Raw genomic sequence first — 15,610 nt, forward strand, 5'->3', positions numbered from 1 at the left:
GGGGACTGTCCTCTAGGTTCCTTGCTGTATGTGTACTACCTTAAGCTGTAATTTGCGCTGGTTGTGAATTCCTCGCTCAATGATATGTGGTCTTGTTAAATCTTTATGGAACAATTTGAGTCGTTGTGTGACGGTATCATCAGAGTTCTTGGAGTCCGAGAAGTACAGCATTTGTAGTTGAAAATTGCCCATTGAAACTTTGGCTGATGTTTCCAGACTGCTGAAGCTCTCCTCGCTATTGTTGCATTCCACGAGGAGTTGAGGTGAACTTACCTAGCAGTTTGTATCTTCATGTTGTGTTTGGTCACCTCCATTTCGCTTTATGGTGTCCACCTCCCCTAGCACCTCTCTTGCTGTTGCTCGTGCTTAATTGTTTTGCTCTTGAATCTGCTCATTGTCTATTTTGTGGTTTACTGATGTACTAGGTAGTGCCGTTCTATGGTTTTGTGACTCTACTCTCTCACTAATCCTGATTGTGTTGAACCTTACTACGGTGGTCTCTGCTGAAATTAAAGGCAAACAATTGTTAGTCTCTAAAGACGCTCTAGTCTTGTCTGATATCCTCTGAGATCTAGTTACAACCATTCCAAAAAATGAAAAATTCATTACACTCGCAATTCAGATCTAGATGATGCATTCAGTTCCCCTCGGGAATTTAAGAACTAATCGGACTGCTACAAGGCTACACTAATGCTCAAATCGTAAGAGGAATGATGGTCCTGAAAAAGCGGATTTGCGCCACTCTGCGGCTCCGGTTTTCACGGAGCCGCCACTCTGCTTCCTCTCTAAGGGCTCTCTAACCATCTGCCTCTACCACTGAGCTATAAAGGCGAGCCCGATTTGCTGTACACAATGGAATGTACTGGCTTGTATCAATTTTGCATCACAATTTTGAATCACAATTTTGAATCACAATTTCGCCCACAGTCAACATTTCTGTAGTAGAAAAATAAATTTTGTAATACAATGTTCCTGTTACTCTCATTTGTAGCATATCCAGTTGTCCGTTGAGAAGTGTACAAGAAATTTTACAAACCTCGAAAAGTGGATCATCTCATTGAAATTTATGTGACATATGAATCTAATTTACTCATGATTTCTCTCATGTTTCCAATTCAATTGACAGATCATCTCAAAATCAAAATTGAAGCGCGAGGGCTTCAAGCAATACAATCTTGTCACAACACCAAATCAAAACAAATCAAGTCGATAGAAAAGACCACGTGTGGAGATGCGGGGTGTCGATCCCCGCACCTCCCGCTGCAAATTTAGCGCTCTACCATCCGAGCAGAATTTTCCTCCGAGGTTGAAATACTAAGGTTAAAATAACGCACAAAGGCGCAGATCAAACGGCTGGTGCCCTTTGTGTAGTCCGTTTTCCTTTCGAGGACCTGTGTCTACGAAGGAGAGTTTGGTTACTGCGCTGTTGTTAGCTTGCTTAATATGTAATGTCTTCATCGGATTGTGGTCCGTTCTGGCGTGTATCTGTGCTATGGGTATCTGGAAGTTCTAACCTCTTCTTCCAGCCTTGCCTATTGCCATAACCGCTATCGATTAAGCAAAACAGGTCTTCGTCCGTTATGTCGGTGTACGCCATGGTCGCGTAAATGGAGAGTTGCAGATCTGGTGCTGTCGCTGTTTGGTGATGTCGAGCATAGTATATGAGTTGCTGTCCTAGGGAGAGGGTGGCCTCAGGTGGATGGGAGTGTGAGTTGATCTGTTGACCGTTTTGATTGCGCCCTTCCTGTTCAATTTCTTCAAACAGCTGCTGGATCTCGAGGTTTAGCTCCTCATTGGTGGGCGTTGCTGTGTGGGTTGAAGTTCGTAGAATTGCAGTTGTTTTGAAGGTATTGTCAGAAGAAGATGAGGATTGATGATCTGGGGTGGTTGGAGTTGGCCGTCGAGTTATTGATACATGAGGGTGTCTCACAAGATCTTTAGGAAGCAGGGCTGGAGGTGGAACAAGGTGCCGGGTGAGGTCATTGGTGGTCCTTGATGAGAATATGTTGCTCACGATCCAAAGTTGTGTAAATATTTTTATCTTTATTGTCTGGGTTTCGGGGGTGCAATTGTGTCGGTGTATATTCCTCCATGCTTTCATTCCTATATGGATTGTCATCGTCCAAGCTTTACATAATACGAGCCCTATGTGATAGAGTGCGCGATCTCTATCAAACGCGCATTTGCTGACCCAAATGTACCACAATATTTAGAATGTCAGTATGAGCCATGGAGTGTCTGAGGAGACCTTAACTGAGGTTGTGAGGCTCGTCATTGGGTGAAGAGCAGGGTTGAATGGGCCATAGAGGACGTCGCTCCAACTTTTGAGTTACGAGAGATGTGTGGTCTGTCGGAGCGCATTGTATCTTTGCCATGCTGTGGTGATGTGTGGACACTCCCAGAAGGTATGGAGTATTGTTTCTATGGTGTCGTTGTTGCAAAGGGAGCATTGGCCGTCCTTCTGCATTACTTGTCTCCACGCTCCTACTGAATACCTCTTGCAAGTACTAACCATCTCATAGCTGATACTTTTTTGGGGATCCATGGATGCCAGAGGGTGGCATAAAACTATGTTTTGGCTTGGGTTCCAAAGTTGTGTGCTTTGAAAATAGCTTCGCCTTTTGGGGGAACGGCTTTGGATTGACTTTGTTCTCTATAACTCCGTTTCGTGGTAAAATTGAGTAAGCTGGTCTGTGATAACGCTCCCTGGCGTTTCCATTGCCAATCGGCTGGATCAAGGGGAAGCTGTTGGATTGGTGTGGTGCCAGCGAGCCATATTGTGGTGTCTCCGGTGGGACGGATCAGAGGGTTGAAGGCGCCAAATGTTCATGTTGAGCCCCTTCATGATATCACCCTAACTCGTTTGACCTCCCTGTCGCCTAAGTGAATTGGTCCGGTATCCACTAGTTGTAGTTCTTCGGATTTTGTGACAATATACTTGTCTCCCTGCAATACCCCATTTGTTATGTTAAGATGTGGAATATTTCCATAATGGATCCGTCGATGTTAGGTGTCCACCATTCGGTGGCTGTATAGTTTTGTGCCTTGCCGGGGTGCCAAAGAATGCTGGCTAGGATTTGTGAGCATTGGATGTTCACTCGCCTTCTGCCTATGATATGTGAGAGAGCTATGGTGTTGAGTCAGTCTTGTTTGTTTGTGTTCCAAAGGTCGCCACAAGTGCGGATTCCACGTCTGGCCCAAAGTATGTATTGGTCGGTCATGTTATGACCCCACATTTTATCATTTGGTGCTTTGATGAGGAGCTTGTTGAATCAGGGTTGTCGCAATATTTCATCTCTATGACGTGGTGGGCATTGTTCTAGGCTGGTTTGGAGTTCTTGCCATGCGTGTCTCGCTGTGATCCAGAGTGGAGAGCCTTGCTTCTGGATCGGGAGTTTAGTCCCCACAATCCAATGAGGGCTGGTGTACTAGAGTCTTCCTCGGCGGTATTGTATTTCTGAGGCTCTGTGTCGCAGTAGCACCTTCCAAGGCTCTGCTCCTGGTGCTATACCTCGTGCAATTAGTTTACCTAGTATCGCTCGTGCTTGGAGCTCGGGATCAAAAACTTTGAGCCTCCTATGTGTAATGGGTTGAATAGTGGTGTTCCACTGGACCTTGGCGCGCATGGTGCCTACAATTATTCCTGGCCAAAGGTAGTTTCTCACTAGTGCTCTGATTTAGTTGAAGATTTTGGTTTCTATATTGGCGCAAGATGCTATGTACGAGACTGATGCAAGAATTACTTGATTGATGATCATAGCCCTTCCGGCTAGCGATTGTTGCTTTGGGCTCCATTTGATTAGTTGTGTTGTGATTTGGCGTAGTGCTTTTGCTCCATTCTCTGTTGGGGGTGTGCCGAAGCTGATTGGGAAATTGAGATAACGGACCGAGGAGCCAGGTGTTACCCAGTTGATTTTGTACTAGAGTCTCTATTCAGTGTTGCGTGGTCTTGTGGAGGCCTATATTACTGAGGTTTTATTCCAGTTGATTTTTGCCCCTGATGCCTTGCAGTTTATATCCAGTACCTTCATTGTGTTGTTCAAGTTTTCACAGTCACCTTTTAGGAATAGTGAGGTATCGTCCGCAAACATTGAGGTAGTATGGCGTGATGTGTCTGGTGAAATAAGTCCTTCTACCTTGTGTTTGTAATCGTCAAGCATGTAGCCTAAAGCATCAGCTGCGAAGAGGAATAGGTATGGTGCTAGGGGGCAACCTTGGCATCCAGATCTTTCTAACCTGAATGGTGTGCCTTGTTCCCCATTGATAGTGATTAGTGCTTCAGCTTCCGTGTGCAGTGCCATGATCCATTTGATCCAATTATCTGAGAAACCGACTTCTTTCAGTGCTGCTTGAAGGAAAGTCCAGCTAATTCGATCATAGGCCTTCTCGAAGTCCAATAATATTAACGCTAGATCTTGGTTGCTATCTTCTGCCCAGGTCATTGCTTCATTGGCAAGGAAGAATTGTCATATATGCCTCTGCCCTTTACAAACCCTGTTTGGGAGTTTTTGAATCCATCTAGGTAGGTTTGGGGCCAGTCTATTAGCTAGGACTTTTGCTATTATCTTGTATATTGTGTTGAGGAGAGAAATAGGTCTATAGTTCCTGTTTTTGGGAGGAGGACAATATTGCTTGTATTCAATTTTCTCGGCAGGCGGCCCTGTGAAAGGACCTCTTTGATAAATTCTACCAGGTCTGGTCCTATGTCTTCCCAGCATGTCTGAAAGAACTCGGCGGGGATTATATCGATCCCAGGTGCCTTTCCCTTTGGTAGATCTTTCACCGCTGTTTTAACCCCCTCTGCTGTGATCTCTTTATCTAAGTCCATGTTTCGGGTGTGGGTGACCAGTTTGGGCATACTGGAGAGGCATAGCAGCCTGGCGGCGGAGTTCATTTCTATCTCTCTATCTCGGGTGAAAAGTTTTTGATAGTACTCCTGAGCATATGAGGCCATGTCTCGTTGCTTTGTAAGTATTCTCCCGCCTGCATTGAATTCCCTGATTCGGGTCTATTTATGTTTCGCGCCATAATGGTGGAAGAAATCAGCATTGCATCGGTCACCTACTCGGGTCCACCTGGCGGATACGGAGGTGAACTGTTTTTCAAGCCTCTTGTTTCTTATCTGTTGATCGTGAGTTTGGGCTGAATTGAGTTTCTCCCGAGCGTTTGGATCGTTCCAGTTCTTTTGTAGGAGTATTTCGGCTTCAAGAATTTGTGATAGTTGAGTTTGGTATTGCTGTTTCCATGTGTCCCGTCCTTTCTTGGCGATTTCAGTGTTTTTGGTTCGGACTGCTGTTAGGGCAATCTGTATGCGATCACACCATGATTGCGATGCGGATTGCGCTATTGCTTGTTGCCACGCTTCGATGAGGAGTTTTCTATTGGTTGGGGAGTCTAGTTGGCGTTTGTCAAAGAATTGGGTTCGGGGAAGGGGGTGGTGAGGAGGTTTCAGTTTAATGAATACCGGGGCGTGGTCTGAGATGATGGGTTGTGTAGGCTAGATCCCAATCATGCCCCCCCGGTCCTGTAACTTGTCGCAAATGTAGAACCGATCTAGTCGAATGAGCACCGTTTTGGGTGCTAGTCCTCTATTATCCCAAGTGAAGGATTTGGCGTTTATTTTGTGGAATTCGTCCATATGGAATGAGTACTGGAGTTGTAATCGGATGAGGAGGTTGTTCCAGGATTCAACCTCTCTGCGCCCTCGTCCAAGGTTGTTGTTACCTCCCTGTTTGTCTTCGAGGGATTCGATAAAATTCAAGTCGCCTCCCATGATCCATAGAGCCGGTGGGAGGGGGTAATCTGTGATTTTTTGCCACAATCGAGCTCTTGGTCCAGTATGGTTATATCCATAGACATTGATGATTCCAATTCGCATTGTGGGGGTGAATTCAAAGACTGCGTATTGGGCTTGGCCTCGGACAATTACACCGTGTTCTTGTATCAAAGGTGCAAGTTTGGAAGAGGTTAAGATCGCCGTCCCTCCTGCAAGGCTGTCGTTCGTTGCGGAGTAGACCGCAGCGTTCCAAAGTAGTGGGTCTTTCATAAATTCTAGTTGTGATGATCTTTCTAAGCAGTCGTTGTGTGTAAATCTGTGTTCTTGTAGTAGTAGAACATCCGGTCTGGGGTGTATGTTTTGCATAAGGTCCCGTAGTTCGCGACGTTTTCTAACGCCTGCCAGTCCTTTTCCCAAGCACTGGACGTTGAATGAGGCCACCGTTATGCCGTCATTCATGGGTTGATGGAGGGTTGTCCGACCCCAGTCGTTGCTCAAAGTGGGCTAGGGGGGCCAGGAATGTTGTCTTGGTGGGTTCCACCTGTTGGGTGCCGAATACTGAGGACCAGTCTGAATGAGTTGATGCTTGTAACCGCTCTAGTATGGGGGCCTGGGGGTTTTCGGAGGGGAAATGTGTTTTCCAGTAGACACTATTGGTCGGTTTGATCTGGGTGCGTTGGTCATCAAAGGGAATGATAACTATCCAGTCGCATACAGGAAGAGTTTCTGTTGTTTTCCAGTCCGATAACCAGATTACGTCTGTCCATTGTCTCGATAGGTTTGGTCCGTTGTTCATATTGGTAATCACCGTTCGGAGTCCTTGCATTGTGGTATTAACCATATGTGTTCGTGCAGAGGTTTTGGACCAGGTGGTTTCGTTGAGCACTTGATGCAGTTGTAGTTTGCAAAGGGGAGAGTCATTATGCTTGTGCACCAGTGTTTCCATAGAGAGATCTGGAGCGATTCGTACCAGCACCGGGGTGATGTGTCCTTGCGAGATACTGCCGTGTGGTTGTTGAAGCTTCAATGCTTGCCAAAACTTGGGGTGTATTAGTGGAGAGTCGTATGAGATTGGTCCTTTGAGTGTTACAGGTTGTACCGACTCATGGGTGCGTTCCGGTTATTTCTTTTCTACCCAGACGAATTGCTGTCTCTGGGTCGGGGGTTGGGTCTCTTACTGGGGTCTGACCCGCTGGTCTTTGAAGTTTCCCGATCGGGTGTTGGGTTGATCTCGTTGGAGCTTTCTGAGTGTGTAGGTTTGCTTCGTGGTCTCTTCCCTTCTTTGCTTCTGCTTAGTGGACAGTTCTTGGCATGATGTGAGGTGCTGCGACATCTGTTACATTGGTTTGGCAGACCACTGTATTCGATGATGTATTCTTTCTCGCCACCTAAGAAGTTGGGTAGGATCATTGATTGTGGAAGTTTTTGAGATGTCGTCCACCAGTATCCGTACACGAGGACCTGAAACTTTACTTCCGTAAGTTTCAGAGGGGTCGATTGCGATCACCTCGCCGATGCTACTAAATGCCTCCTTGAGAAGTTGTGGTGTGCGTAGTAAGCGTTGTAGTCCTCGCAGTTGGGCCCATATTGGGTAAGTGACTTGTTGGGAAGCTGATGCGGCTTCAGGGTCGAAATCCGCTTTCCACGTAGAGAAGAGAATGTCTTGGTTGTTGAATTTTTACTGTTTAGTTAGCGTGTGCGTTTTGCCTTGGTCACGTGTGAAGTGTACCTCGAAGTATCCTCCTCCTAGCATCGTTATCGAGGAGTATGAATTATGGAGTAGCTGAGTGGCCCATTCATGAAGTATCCTCGGGCCGGGGTTCTTCTTCAAGTATCCAATGAGGGTATGTTTCTCTTCATGTGTGATTTGCTCCTGTAGCTGCTGTAGTGTGTTCATGCTGAGGGTGGCTTTGATTGTGTTGTGTGCAGGTTGGGGTTGCGAGAACGTTGCGTCCTTCGGCGGGGATGTAATTGTATTGCCTATGGTACCAGTGTCTATGCCATAAGCTTGTAGTAGGTTCTCGGCATCCGGCTTCAGTTGTTCCGAGAGGCGTTGGAGCTCTTCCTCCACAGTGTATTGGTGTAGTAATCCAAGTTGTGGATTTTGTTTAATAAAAGCTTCGGCTGTGTCCCATTTTGCTTGTATGAAAACTCTAAGGTTCTCCATCGTGTGGTGCGCTAGGTCTAATGCCTTCTGAATGATCAGTGTATCCATGTGGCTGTTAGGGTTGTCTGTGATGTGGGGAGTTGGACTGTTTACTGCTTGTATCTGCTGACCATTGCTGGACATGGTGGCTGAGGTCCCGAAGTCCCAGTAGTTAGTGTGCCTTATTGTTCCTGTCCTCGGTGTGCCTTTGTTATCCATGGGTGATGTCTGACGTGATATCACGTTCGGGGGGGGAATTGAGGGTCTGTTGCTCGAGGAGAGTAGGTGGTGCTGTTCTGTTGTCCCCGAGGTTAAAGCTCTCATCTGACCCTGTTGGTTTTGTGTCCTTAATGCCCTTGAATAAGACTTCGTCTTCGTACTGAAGTGGCGTTGGACGGTATTCTCCCTCCGTCGGGAAGTGTAGGGGCCGAATCTCAAAGTCTCCCTTGGAATGTCTTTCCTCGGAATTGAGGCTCACAAAGCTGTCCTCACTCATTTGGGTTTCTGTAATGGAGTCGAGAGATGGGGGGCTTACCTGTGTAGATCTTTCGTTGGCTCCGCTCGGCTCCCGCGTCCTGTCGACGCCTGCATTGGTGTCCTGCTGCGTGAAGCGTACGCTGGCTCTCTTGCCGTGGCGCTGTGTTTGGTCTTGTGTCGTTCGCTGGCTGATTTTCTACTGATGCGAACTAGGTAACTACGTTGGATTCTGCTGGTTTTGGAACCAGAAATTCCTAAACCGCTCTAACCCGGTCAGATACATACTCGCTCAATGTTTGGATTGCATCGTGAAAATCGGATCTGTGTTTATAGTTCCGAATATGATGGCAAGTGGTTGCTTAGCAATCTCCTTGAGTGTTGCAATGCTTCCCTAATTGTAGAAATCTAATGCTCACTCAAAAACGTCAAAAATCACCCATTCCGGGAATTTCAAATCCCTATGGTGCGTCTCCGCATTTCACAGACCGGCGCTCTACATTGCACTATCCGCTCTGCTCTTCCATTTGAGCTACACCCCCCGCTCTACCATCTGGGCTACATCCCTGGACGGAATGTGTACTCCACGCGATGATATATATACCGTATTTTCAGATCAGTATGCCGCCTAGGTAATGCTCATCATAATAATTACTTGTAAATGAACGGAAAACGTGTGCATAATGACCAGTTTTATCCAATTCGGGTGATCTGTTAAATTATCAGTCTCAGTGCGAGGATGAATTTGATGTGATGACAACGAGTGGAATTCCTGCTTAAAAAAACAATGTTTCACACTATGTGAGGCCAGCTTTGATTTACAAAATTGCCCTAAACTCACAGAAGAGTTGGCAAATGCAACTGATGAAGGTTTGGCTACCAAATCGTAGGGGCAAAAGATAGGATCAGGTATGATCACTATGCGTAAACCAACTGCAAAATTTGGCAGAACGGCTAGCAGAAGTGTACCACTCTCGTACTGTATGCTTTTCCACAGCCCTCGAGCTTTCCCTCTTTGGACACAACTGTAACTCAATACATGACCCTCTCAGGTTCTCCTAATGGGAGAGGAGAAACCAATAAAGCAAGCTACTCGGTAACCTAGGACCACTATGATAAATATCTCTTTGACGAGTGTGAGAATTTAAAAGCCGAAGAATCCAAGTTCACTGGCACGCTCCTTGTCAAAAGTTTCGAAGTATTGGTAAATAATCGTGACGGCAAGAAGGATTCCGGTTCCCGATCCAATTGCGCCCATGAAGTCCGCGACAACGGTCAAAGCTCCAATACAGATACCTCCAAAGGCAGCTGCAGTGGGAATGTACCGATTCAACTCCCTCTGGAGGTTAGATTCACGGTGCCCTGGCATGAACATTTGTTGCTCCTGTGGAAGACCAATGTCATTTAATGTTAATGAAGCATGAGACTAAGGAACAATCTATCATTTATTAGCAACTCAAATTGGCTGTGGCTGAGTTGAACATAAGTTTTTTATCCCTTCAGTGTCCTATCTGGGTAGTACCGTGAAGCGATGGGAAACCTTGAGTCACATACCTTGAGCTGCTTGGCAACGTCTCGTGCAGACGATCCTGACACTTCGATCCAGGTCTTGGAGAAGAGAGCACAAGCAGTGAGCATGAAAGTCAAGTAGAAAATGGCGTGGAAAGGGTTGGCAACGATATCTCCAAGGCTGGCAAGAATAAACAAAGCACATATGAGGTTTACTGATCACAACAACATCACGACCCGCATATCCGAACTTCAGACAGTGGAACAACAAACTGTTTAGGCGTGACATGCTCGCTCGCAACCGAAATGGACGGGAGGCAGGCAGTCCCAAATCAGAACTAACCAAAACTAAATCTAAAGTTATCTGAATCAGTGGGAGTTGTCACAGTGATGAAGTGCAGAAACTACACACAATCCACTAGTCTGTACTGTGACGGGTACTCAGGTAATAGGCAATACCTTGTTGGGGGACTGATGTAGTAGACAAGTCCTCCAACTGGGATGAGCTGACCACTCGACGAGTACTCAGACTCCTTCCACTTTCCAAGAAGATTCACAACGAAATTGTTGCTGTATCTCTTGAACAATAGCTGGAACACACAAACAAAAGCAAGTGAGTAGACACGTCTTTCAGAATTACTTGACACGAATGCGACAGTCAACAAGAACAGAGAGGCGAACCTGTGAAATGAAGTACAAGTTGGAGACAAGGGCGCTCTGGAGAATGATGGGCATGTTGGAGGTGTAGAACAACTTAATAGGGTAAGATCCTTGTTGACCGCGGGCACTCTTGGAGCGTACTGGAAGAACCACCCTGAATCCTTGGAAGTAGATGACAATGAGGAAAACAACGACAGTTGCCAACAAATTGGTCACATTGGGAAGATTCTGTCGGTAGAATGCCTCCTTAAGAGCTCTTGTCTTGTCTGCCCTTGTGAAAAGAAGGTGGAAGAGAGCAATAACAGCGCCCTCGAACTCAGCTCCACGACCACTGTTGATAGTAGTTGGGCTAAATGCCTTCCAGATGATGTTTTCACTGCGAGAAATCAACATTAGCAGATTCCCTTGATCAGTTCACTAAGTAAATCAGAGGACCAGGACTACGTGTACCTAAATAAAATGTAATTGCTGCGCTGACTACAATATTGACTTGATCTAAATGTGAAGATTAAAAAAGTACGTAGCATTCATCTTTGTACATTAAATCCACAACCTAGCAGAGTTTGTTATCCTATTTGTACGTGAACCTTTTTCGAATATATAAAAATAGCTTACCAGATATTCGTGGCGATGAACAGAGAAATTCCTGACCCAAGCCCATAACCCTTCTGTAACAACTCATCCAGACAGATAACAATAATTCCGGCGAAGAACAGCTGGATGATAATCAGAATTGCGTTTCCAGCACCGAGATCACGAACATCGCCATACATGCCGGACAGAACGTACGCGACTGCCTCTCCAATAGTGATCAAAACACCAAGGAGCTTCTGAGCACCATTCCTTCACGACATTCGAAATTTACAAATATGAGTTTAAAGGTTTATCATCGCGACACAAATAAGTAATGTAATATAAATAGTTCTAAAAGCATAAGGCAACTAAACGTTCTGGTGTGGTCTCAAAATAAGCTCAATGGGAACACCAACAGGGATGTACAAATAGCAAGAAGTATTTCAAAGAGTTCAAATGGAAGACATAATCACTTACAAGAGGGCTCTGTCCTCCCTAACACTGTTGTCAACCTCAATGAGCTTCGATCCAGCCAAAAGTTGCATAACGAGCCCTGACGTAACAATGGGTGTGATACCCAGCTCCATCACGGTTCCTCGGTTGGAAGCAAGGATAACTCTCATCCAGTAGAATGGATCTGATCCAGTGGCTGAATGGATACCATACAAAGGCAGCTGACTGCAAACAAGAAAGATAAAAAGGGATACTACCGTGTACATAACCTTCTCCCTAAAAGGAACCCTCCGCTCTGCAGTCTGAACCTCAGGCAAAACTGACAGAAATGGTCGAACCAAGTGCAGGACACGGAAACCTCCCCCCATCTTTAACCGACTTTACTCAAGACAGACCCCTTCCGGTTTCGTGAGCGCTTAACACTCCGAGAAGTAAAACCACAAAACTCCGTGTCGACAGCAGAGAGTTTAAGCACACCGAACACCAAGATAATGGTTAAAACCACTGGGGCTCAAACACCTGAGAGAACAGAACAAACAAAACAAACAATGAGCTCACAAAGATCTATCCATTGCCCGTGGATCTTGATAAAACAAAACGCTTTGAACACATCATCAAAACCGAACAGCCTGTCCAGCTCTAACTTCAATCGCATCTCCAACTTTAAAAAGGGGAAAACAAAACGAAATCTCTCTCCCTCGGACACATTCCGTTAAACATGATCCACAACCTTCAAACCCCAAGTCCATTCATCGACACAGCCCATTAAACCCCAAACTCCAATCCCCTCCCCCTTCCATTGACTACGTGGCAACCCAAAGTCCGAACCTCCAAAGCAACATAGAGTTGTAACGAAAGAGCAACCGCAAGCATCTCTACGACAGACATGAACTACTCCTTCCTCATCATCTCCTCCGCAAAACTCTTCTCCACCCGCCACACAACAGATCTGAAAACCCACCTGTGGTCCAAACTCAATACACTTCCAACACACAGTCAAAACCCGCGATGTCCAAAAAACGATAACAACGAGGACTACTGTACCGGAAGGGGGGTCGATCCAGCACTCGGTGTCGAACAACAGCTGCCCTGCGTCGACCTCGAAGAACAACAAATGCGGGGCCTATTTCGGCTGTGGCTGGAACTCACTCCAGTCCTCGGCACAGAGGTTGAAGAGGCGGGCACACACGAGGAGGGGGTCCATGAAGATCTCCGAAGTAGCGGAACTTGTGGAATCTACGTAAACAAATAATCCAGAAAATACCTAGATCTGCTGAGTGGACTCATCCACGATGAAAGATGTGGGCAGACCGAAGAACGGGTAGTGACTGTAGTTCGTGGGGGTGTGGGTGGTGGTTGCGAATCAGGGGGCGCCATGTCAGCGAGATGAGTCACGGGACCAGTCAAAGAAGAAGGATCGCTAATGTCTTCGATGGAAGGCGGTTACCGTGCATGGTCTATTACCGCTTTCGACGGGCATGGATGGATGAATTACATCGTCGATGAACACGGTGACGTTGTTTCCCTGTTCTGACTGCGCCACGTTCGTATTTTGGAAAGTTGTGGGTCCTTTGCCAATGAAATTCGTTGACACGGAATTTCTTAACGCATGTTGAATCTACAGAGATGGGATGGATTGTGGAAAAAGGTGGTGGAGATATGTCTTTCCAATGCACTGGTTTTACTTGAGTTGGTCAATCTTTGGATTTGTTCCCTTGGGAATTGCATATTTATTTTAGTATAAATAAATAAATTATACCATGTTCCATCTTGACTAATAATAAATTTAGTAACAACATTTTTTTTTTTAATACTACACTTAATTACAGTGTAGGGGGTATATATGGGAATTGTTAAATTGACCAAGGCATTTACAAACTCGACCCACCCATCATCATTGTTTATAGATCCAATTATTTTTTCACTAGTTTTCAACCAATGTTCATCTAGAAGTGAAGAATTTCTTGATGATGGTTAAGATAGGTAGATTGATTTAGTAAATGATTGGACCAAATTAATAATGATATATATACATAACTCTAATGGTACTTCTAAATTAATCATTTATTGTATTATTGTAGTTCCTTATAAAATTTATTTGCACTTAATTTTTTTTATAAATTGTTGTAAATAAATTATGTTATTATAGCATGTAAAAATGAACAATATCAACATCAGATTATGTATAAATCTACATGAGTGATCATAAAAATAGATTTAATTAAAAAAAAATTAATAACTTGATAATATTTAAATTATTAAATATGATGTGATATCAAAATTATTACTATAATAAGAAGTGACTCTAATACTTTTACAACAAATTTATCTTTAAATAATTTATTAAATATACCAAGGATCAAATAAATTATATTTTTATCATTTATTATTTTTTTTGTCACATTTTGAAATAATAGATTTATAAATTTATTTTGAAATCTTATACTTTAAAATTGTTTAAGTTTTTTTTTTTTTTTTTTTTTTTCATACTTTGATTATACAATTTGTATCTAATCCAATTTTATATCAATTTCAGAGAACATGTATTTAAGTTTGCATTTTGATGTTTTTACTTCATCCATTTGTTATCTTTGTATGTTTGTCCTTTATTTATAGACATGGATGTATATAGAACTAATGCTTAGTTAAGTACTAATCTTATTAAAGTTTAATAGAGATATTTGTGGCAACTTGCATACTTACAAATAAATGGCCAAAAACCTCTACAAGACATTTGTAGAACTGAATTAAAGATACTTGTTCTTTCCTATGATAAACTTTGATGAGACGCAAAGAACCATCCAAATACTTAATCCTAGTCACAAGAATGATATGGAATGACCTCTTGAATACTTGTTTTTTCAAGTTCCTATTCATCATTCATGATATAAAAAATCCAAACATGATTTTTGTGGTCTGACTAAATAGGATGATAATGCAAGCTAATAGATAAAGAAATGATTATGACCAAGCTAAATCTTATCTTTCTATGTCTTAAGCTATCCCTTCCTCCCTCTTTATAGGATAGATGTATGACCTTGCCACTATGCATATCAATATTGACATGATATATGCAACAATACATAGTGCTATTTAACTGTAAGATTACATTATTTCTATAAATTTCTATGGGACATCTTGCTTTAGAAGATTGATTTGTATTAAATTGGCTTTTAGATTGTATTAGATGAAATTGAAGCTAGCTGTAAAGAATGATACTTGTAGGATCTTGTATTTAGTAGGCTTTACATAAAATTTGCACTCATGTATATGAAGACTTATAATCATGTATGGCACAATATAACATGTCCTAAATTTATCCTTACATTCATAATACTACTTCATGCAATAGGCCACCTAATCTTGAATGGAAAAAGGCCATATGTACATGGCTTTTTTGTTAGCTTGATAAAAAATAAAAAAAAAAAAAAAAAAAAATGATCTTGTAGAAAGATTGTACGTACATAATTTTTTTGTAAACCAAGTATCTTTTTGCAAAAGCTAGGCTTTTATAATATTGCAATTTATTACCTAGCTAAGACATTGTCTTTTGATCATCAACATGTCTACATGTTCTTTTAGGTCATCAAGTTTTGCAATCCAAATGCTAATATTGTACAAGGCTATAGCTAGCCTCAATTTGCATCTATATAAAAATTTAAATAGTAAAAATTATGTGATGATATGGCCATTGGTTTTATGTGCAAAGATGATGGCATATAATAAAGTATGCCATGATTTTATTTTTTTTTATCAAAGATCATAATGCGTACTTGATATATTGTATGAATCTATTATATTAGAGAAGATGAGATGTTATTATTGTATATTTCACTTGCATATAGATGTCAAGGATATGAACTAAAAAAGATACATAAGCCTAAAAAATATGTATCAAAAGAAAAGTGACAACATAAAAATAAAGTAATATATATATTAAAAAGAAACTGAAATGGCTATTGCCAAAAGACAAAGAAACTAGAGAGTCTTGAATCTATACTAGAAGCAAGAAAAGAGTT

General features: G+C 43.1%; 1 protein-coding gene and 1 long non-coding RNA gene across 10 annotated transcripts; one reads left to right on the forward strand and one right to left on the reverse strand.

The window, feature by feature from the left end:
• Positions 1-1,165: 1,165 nt before the first annotated feature.
• LOC149988467 (uncharacterized) lies at positions 1,166-7,927 on the forward strand. 7 transcript variants are annotated; one of them, XR_016504483.1, is made up of 6 exons: positions 1,181-3,653; positions 3,825-3,898; positions 4,438-4,522; positions 4,850-5,090; positions 6,632-7,620; positions 7,706-7,927. It is a non-coding gene; the product is annotated as an uncharacterized LOC149988467 (long non-coding RNA). The 7 variants fall into 7 exon arrangements; XR_016504484.1 differs by having other exon boundaries at positions 4,850-4,967; XR_016504488.1 differs by having other exon boundaries at positions 1,166-1,496; positions 3,324-3,653; positions 3,825-4,522; positions 4,850-7,620.
• A 1,213-nt stretch (positions 7,928-9,140) lies between these two features.
• Positions 9,141-12,726, reverse strand: LOC112285909 (uncharacterized). 3 transcript variants are annotated; one of them, XM_024527287.3, is made up of 7 exons: positions 12,636-12,726; positions 11,616-12,110; positions 11,181-11,408; positions 10,587-10,941; positions 10,365-10,495; positions 9,951-10,086; positions 9,141-9,780 (listed from the first exon to the last, which is right to left on the reverse strand). In XM_024527287.3, the coding sequence occupies exons 2-7, from the start codon at positions 11,957-11,959 to the stop codon at positions 9,541-9,543; spliced, it is 1,434 nt and encodes a 477-aa protein (XP_024383055.1). In that variant the 5' UTR covers positions 11,960-12,110; positions 12,636-12,726; the 3' UTR covers positions 9,141-9,540. The 3 variants fall into 3 exon arrangements, with proteins under 3 accessions (XP_024383055.1, XP_024383056.1, XP_090108650.1); XM_024527288.3 differs by having other exon boundaries at positions 12,553-12,726; XM_090252524.1 differs by lacking the exon at positions 12,636-12,726 and adding an exon at positions 12,420-12,547.
• Positions 12,727-15,610: the final 2,884 nt, after the last annotated feature.

Source organism: Physcomitrium patens, chromosome 8 (assembly GCF_059467195.1).
Source record: "Physcomitrium patens ecotype Gransden chromosome 8, ASM5946719v1, whole genome shotgun sequence".
Classification (NCBI taxonomy): Eukaryota; Viridiplantae; Streptophyta; class Bryopsida; order Funariales; family Funariaceae; genus Physcomitrium; species Physcomitrium patens.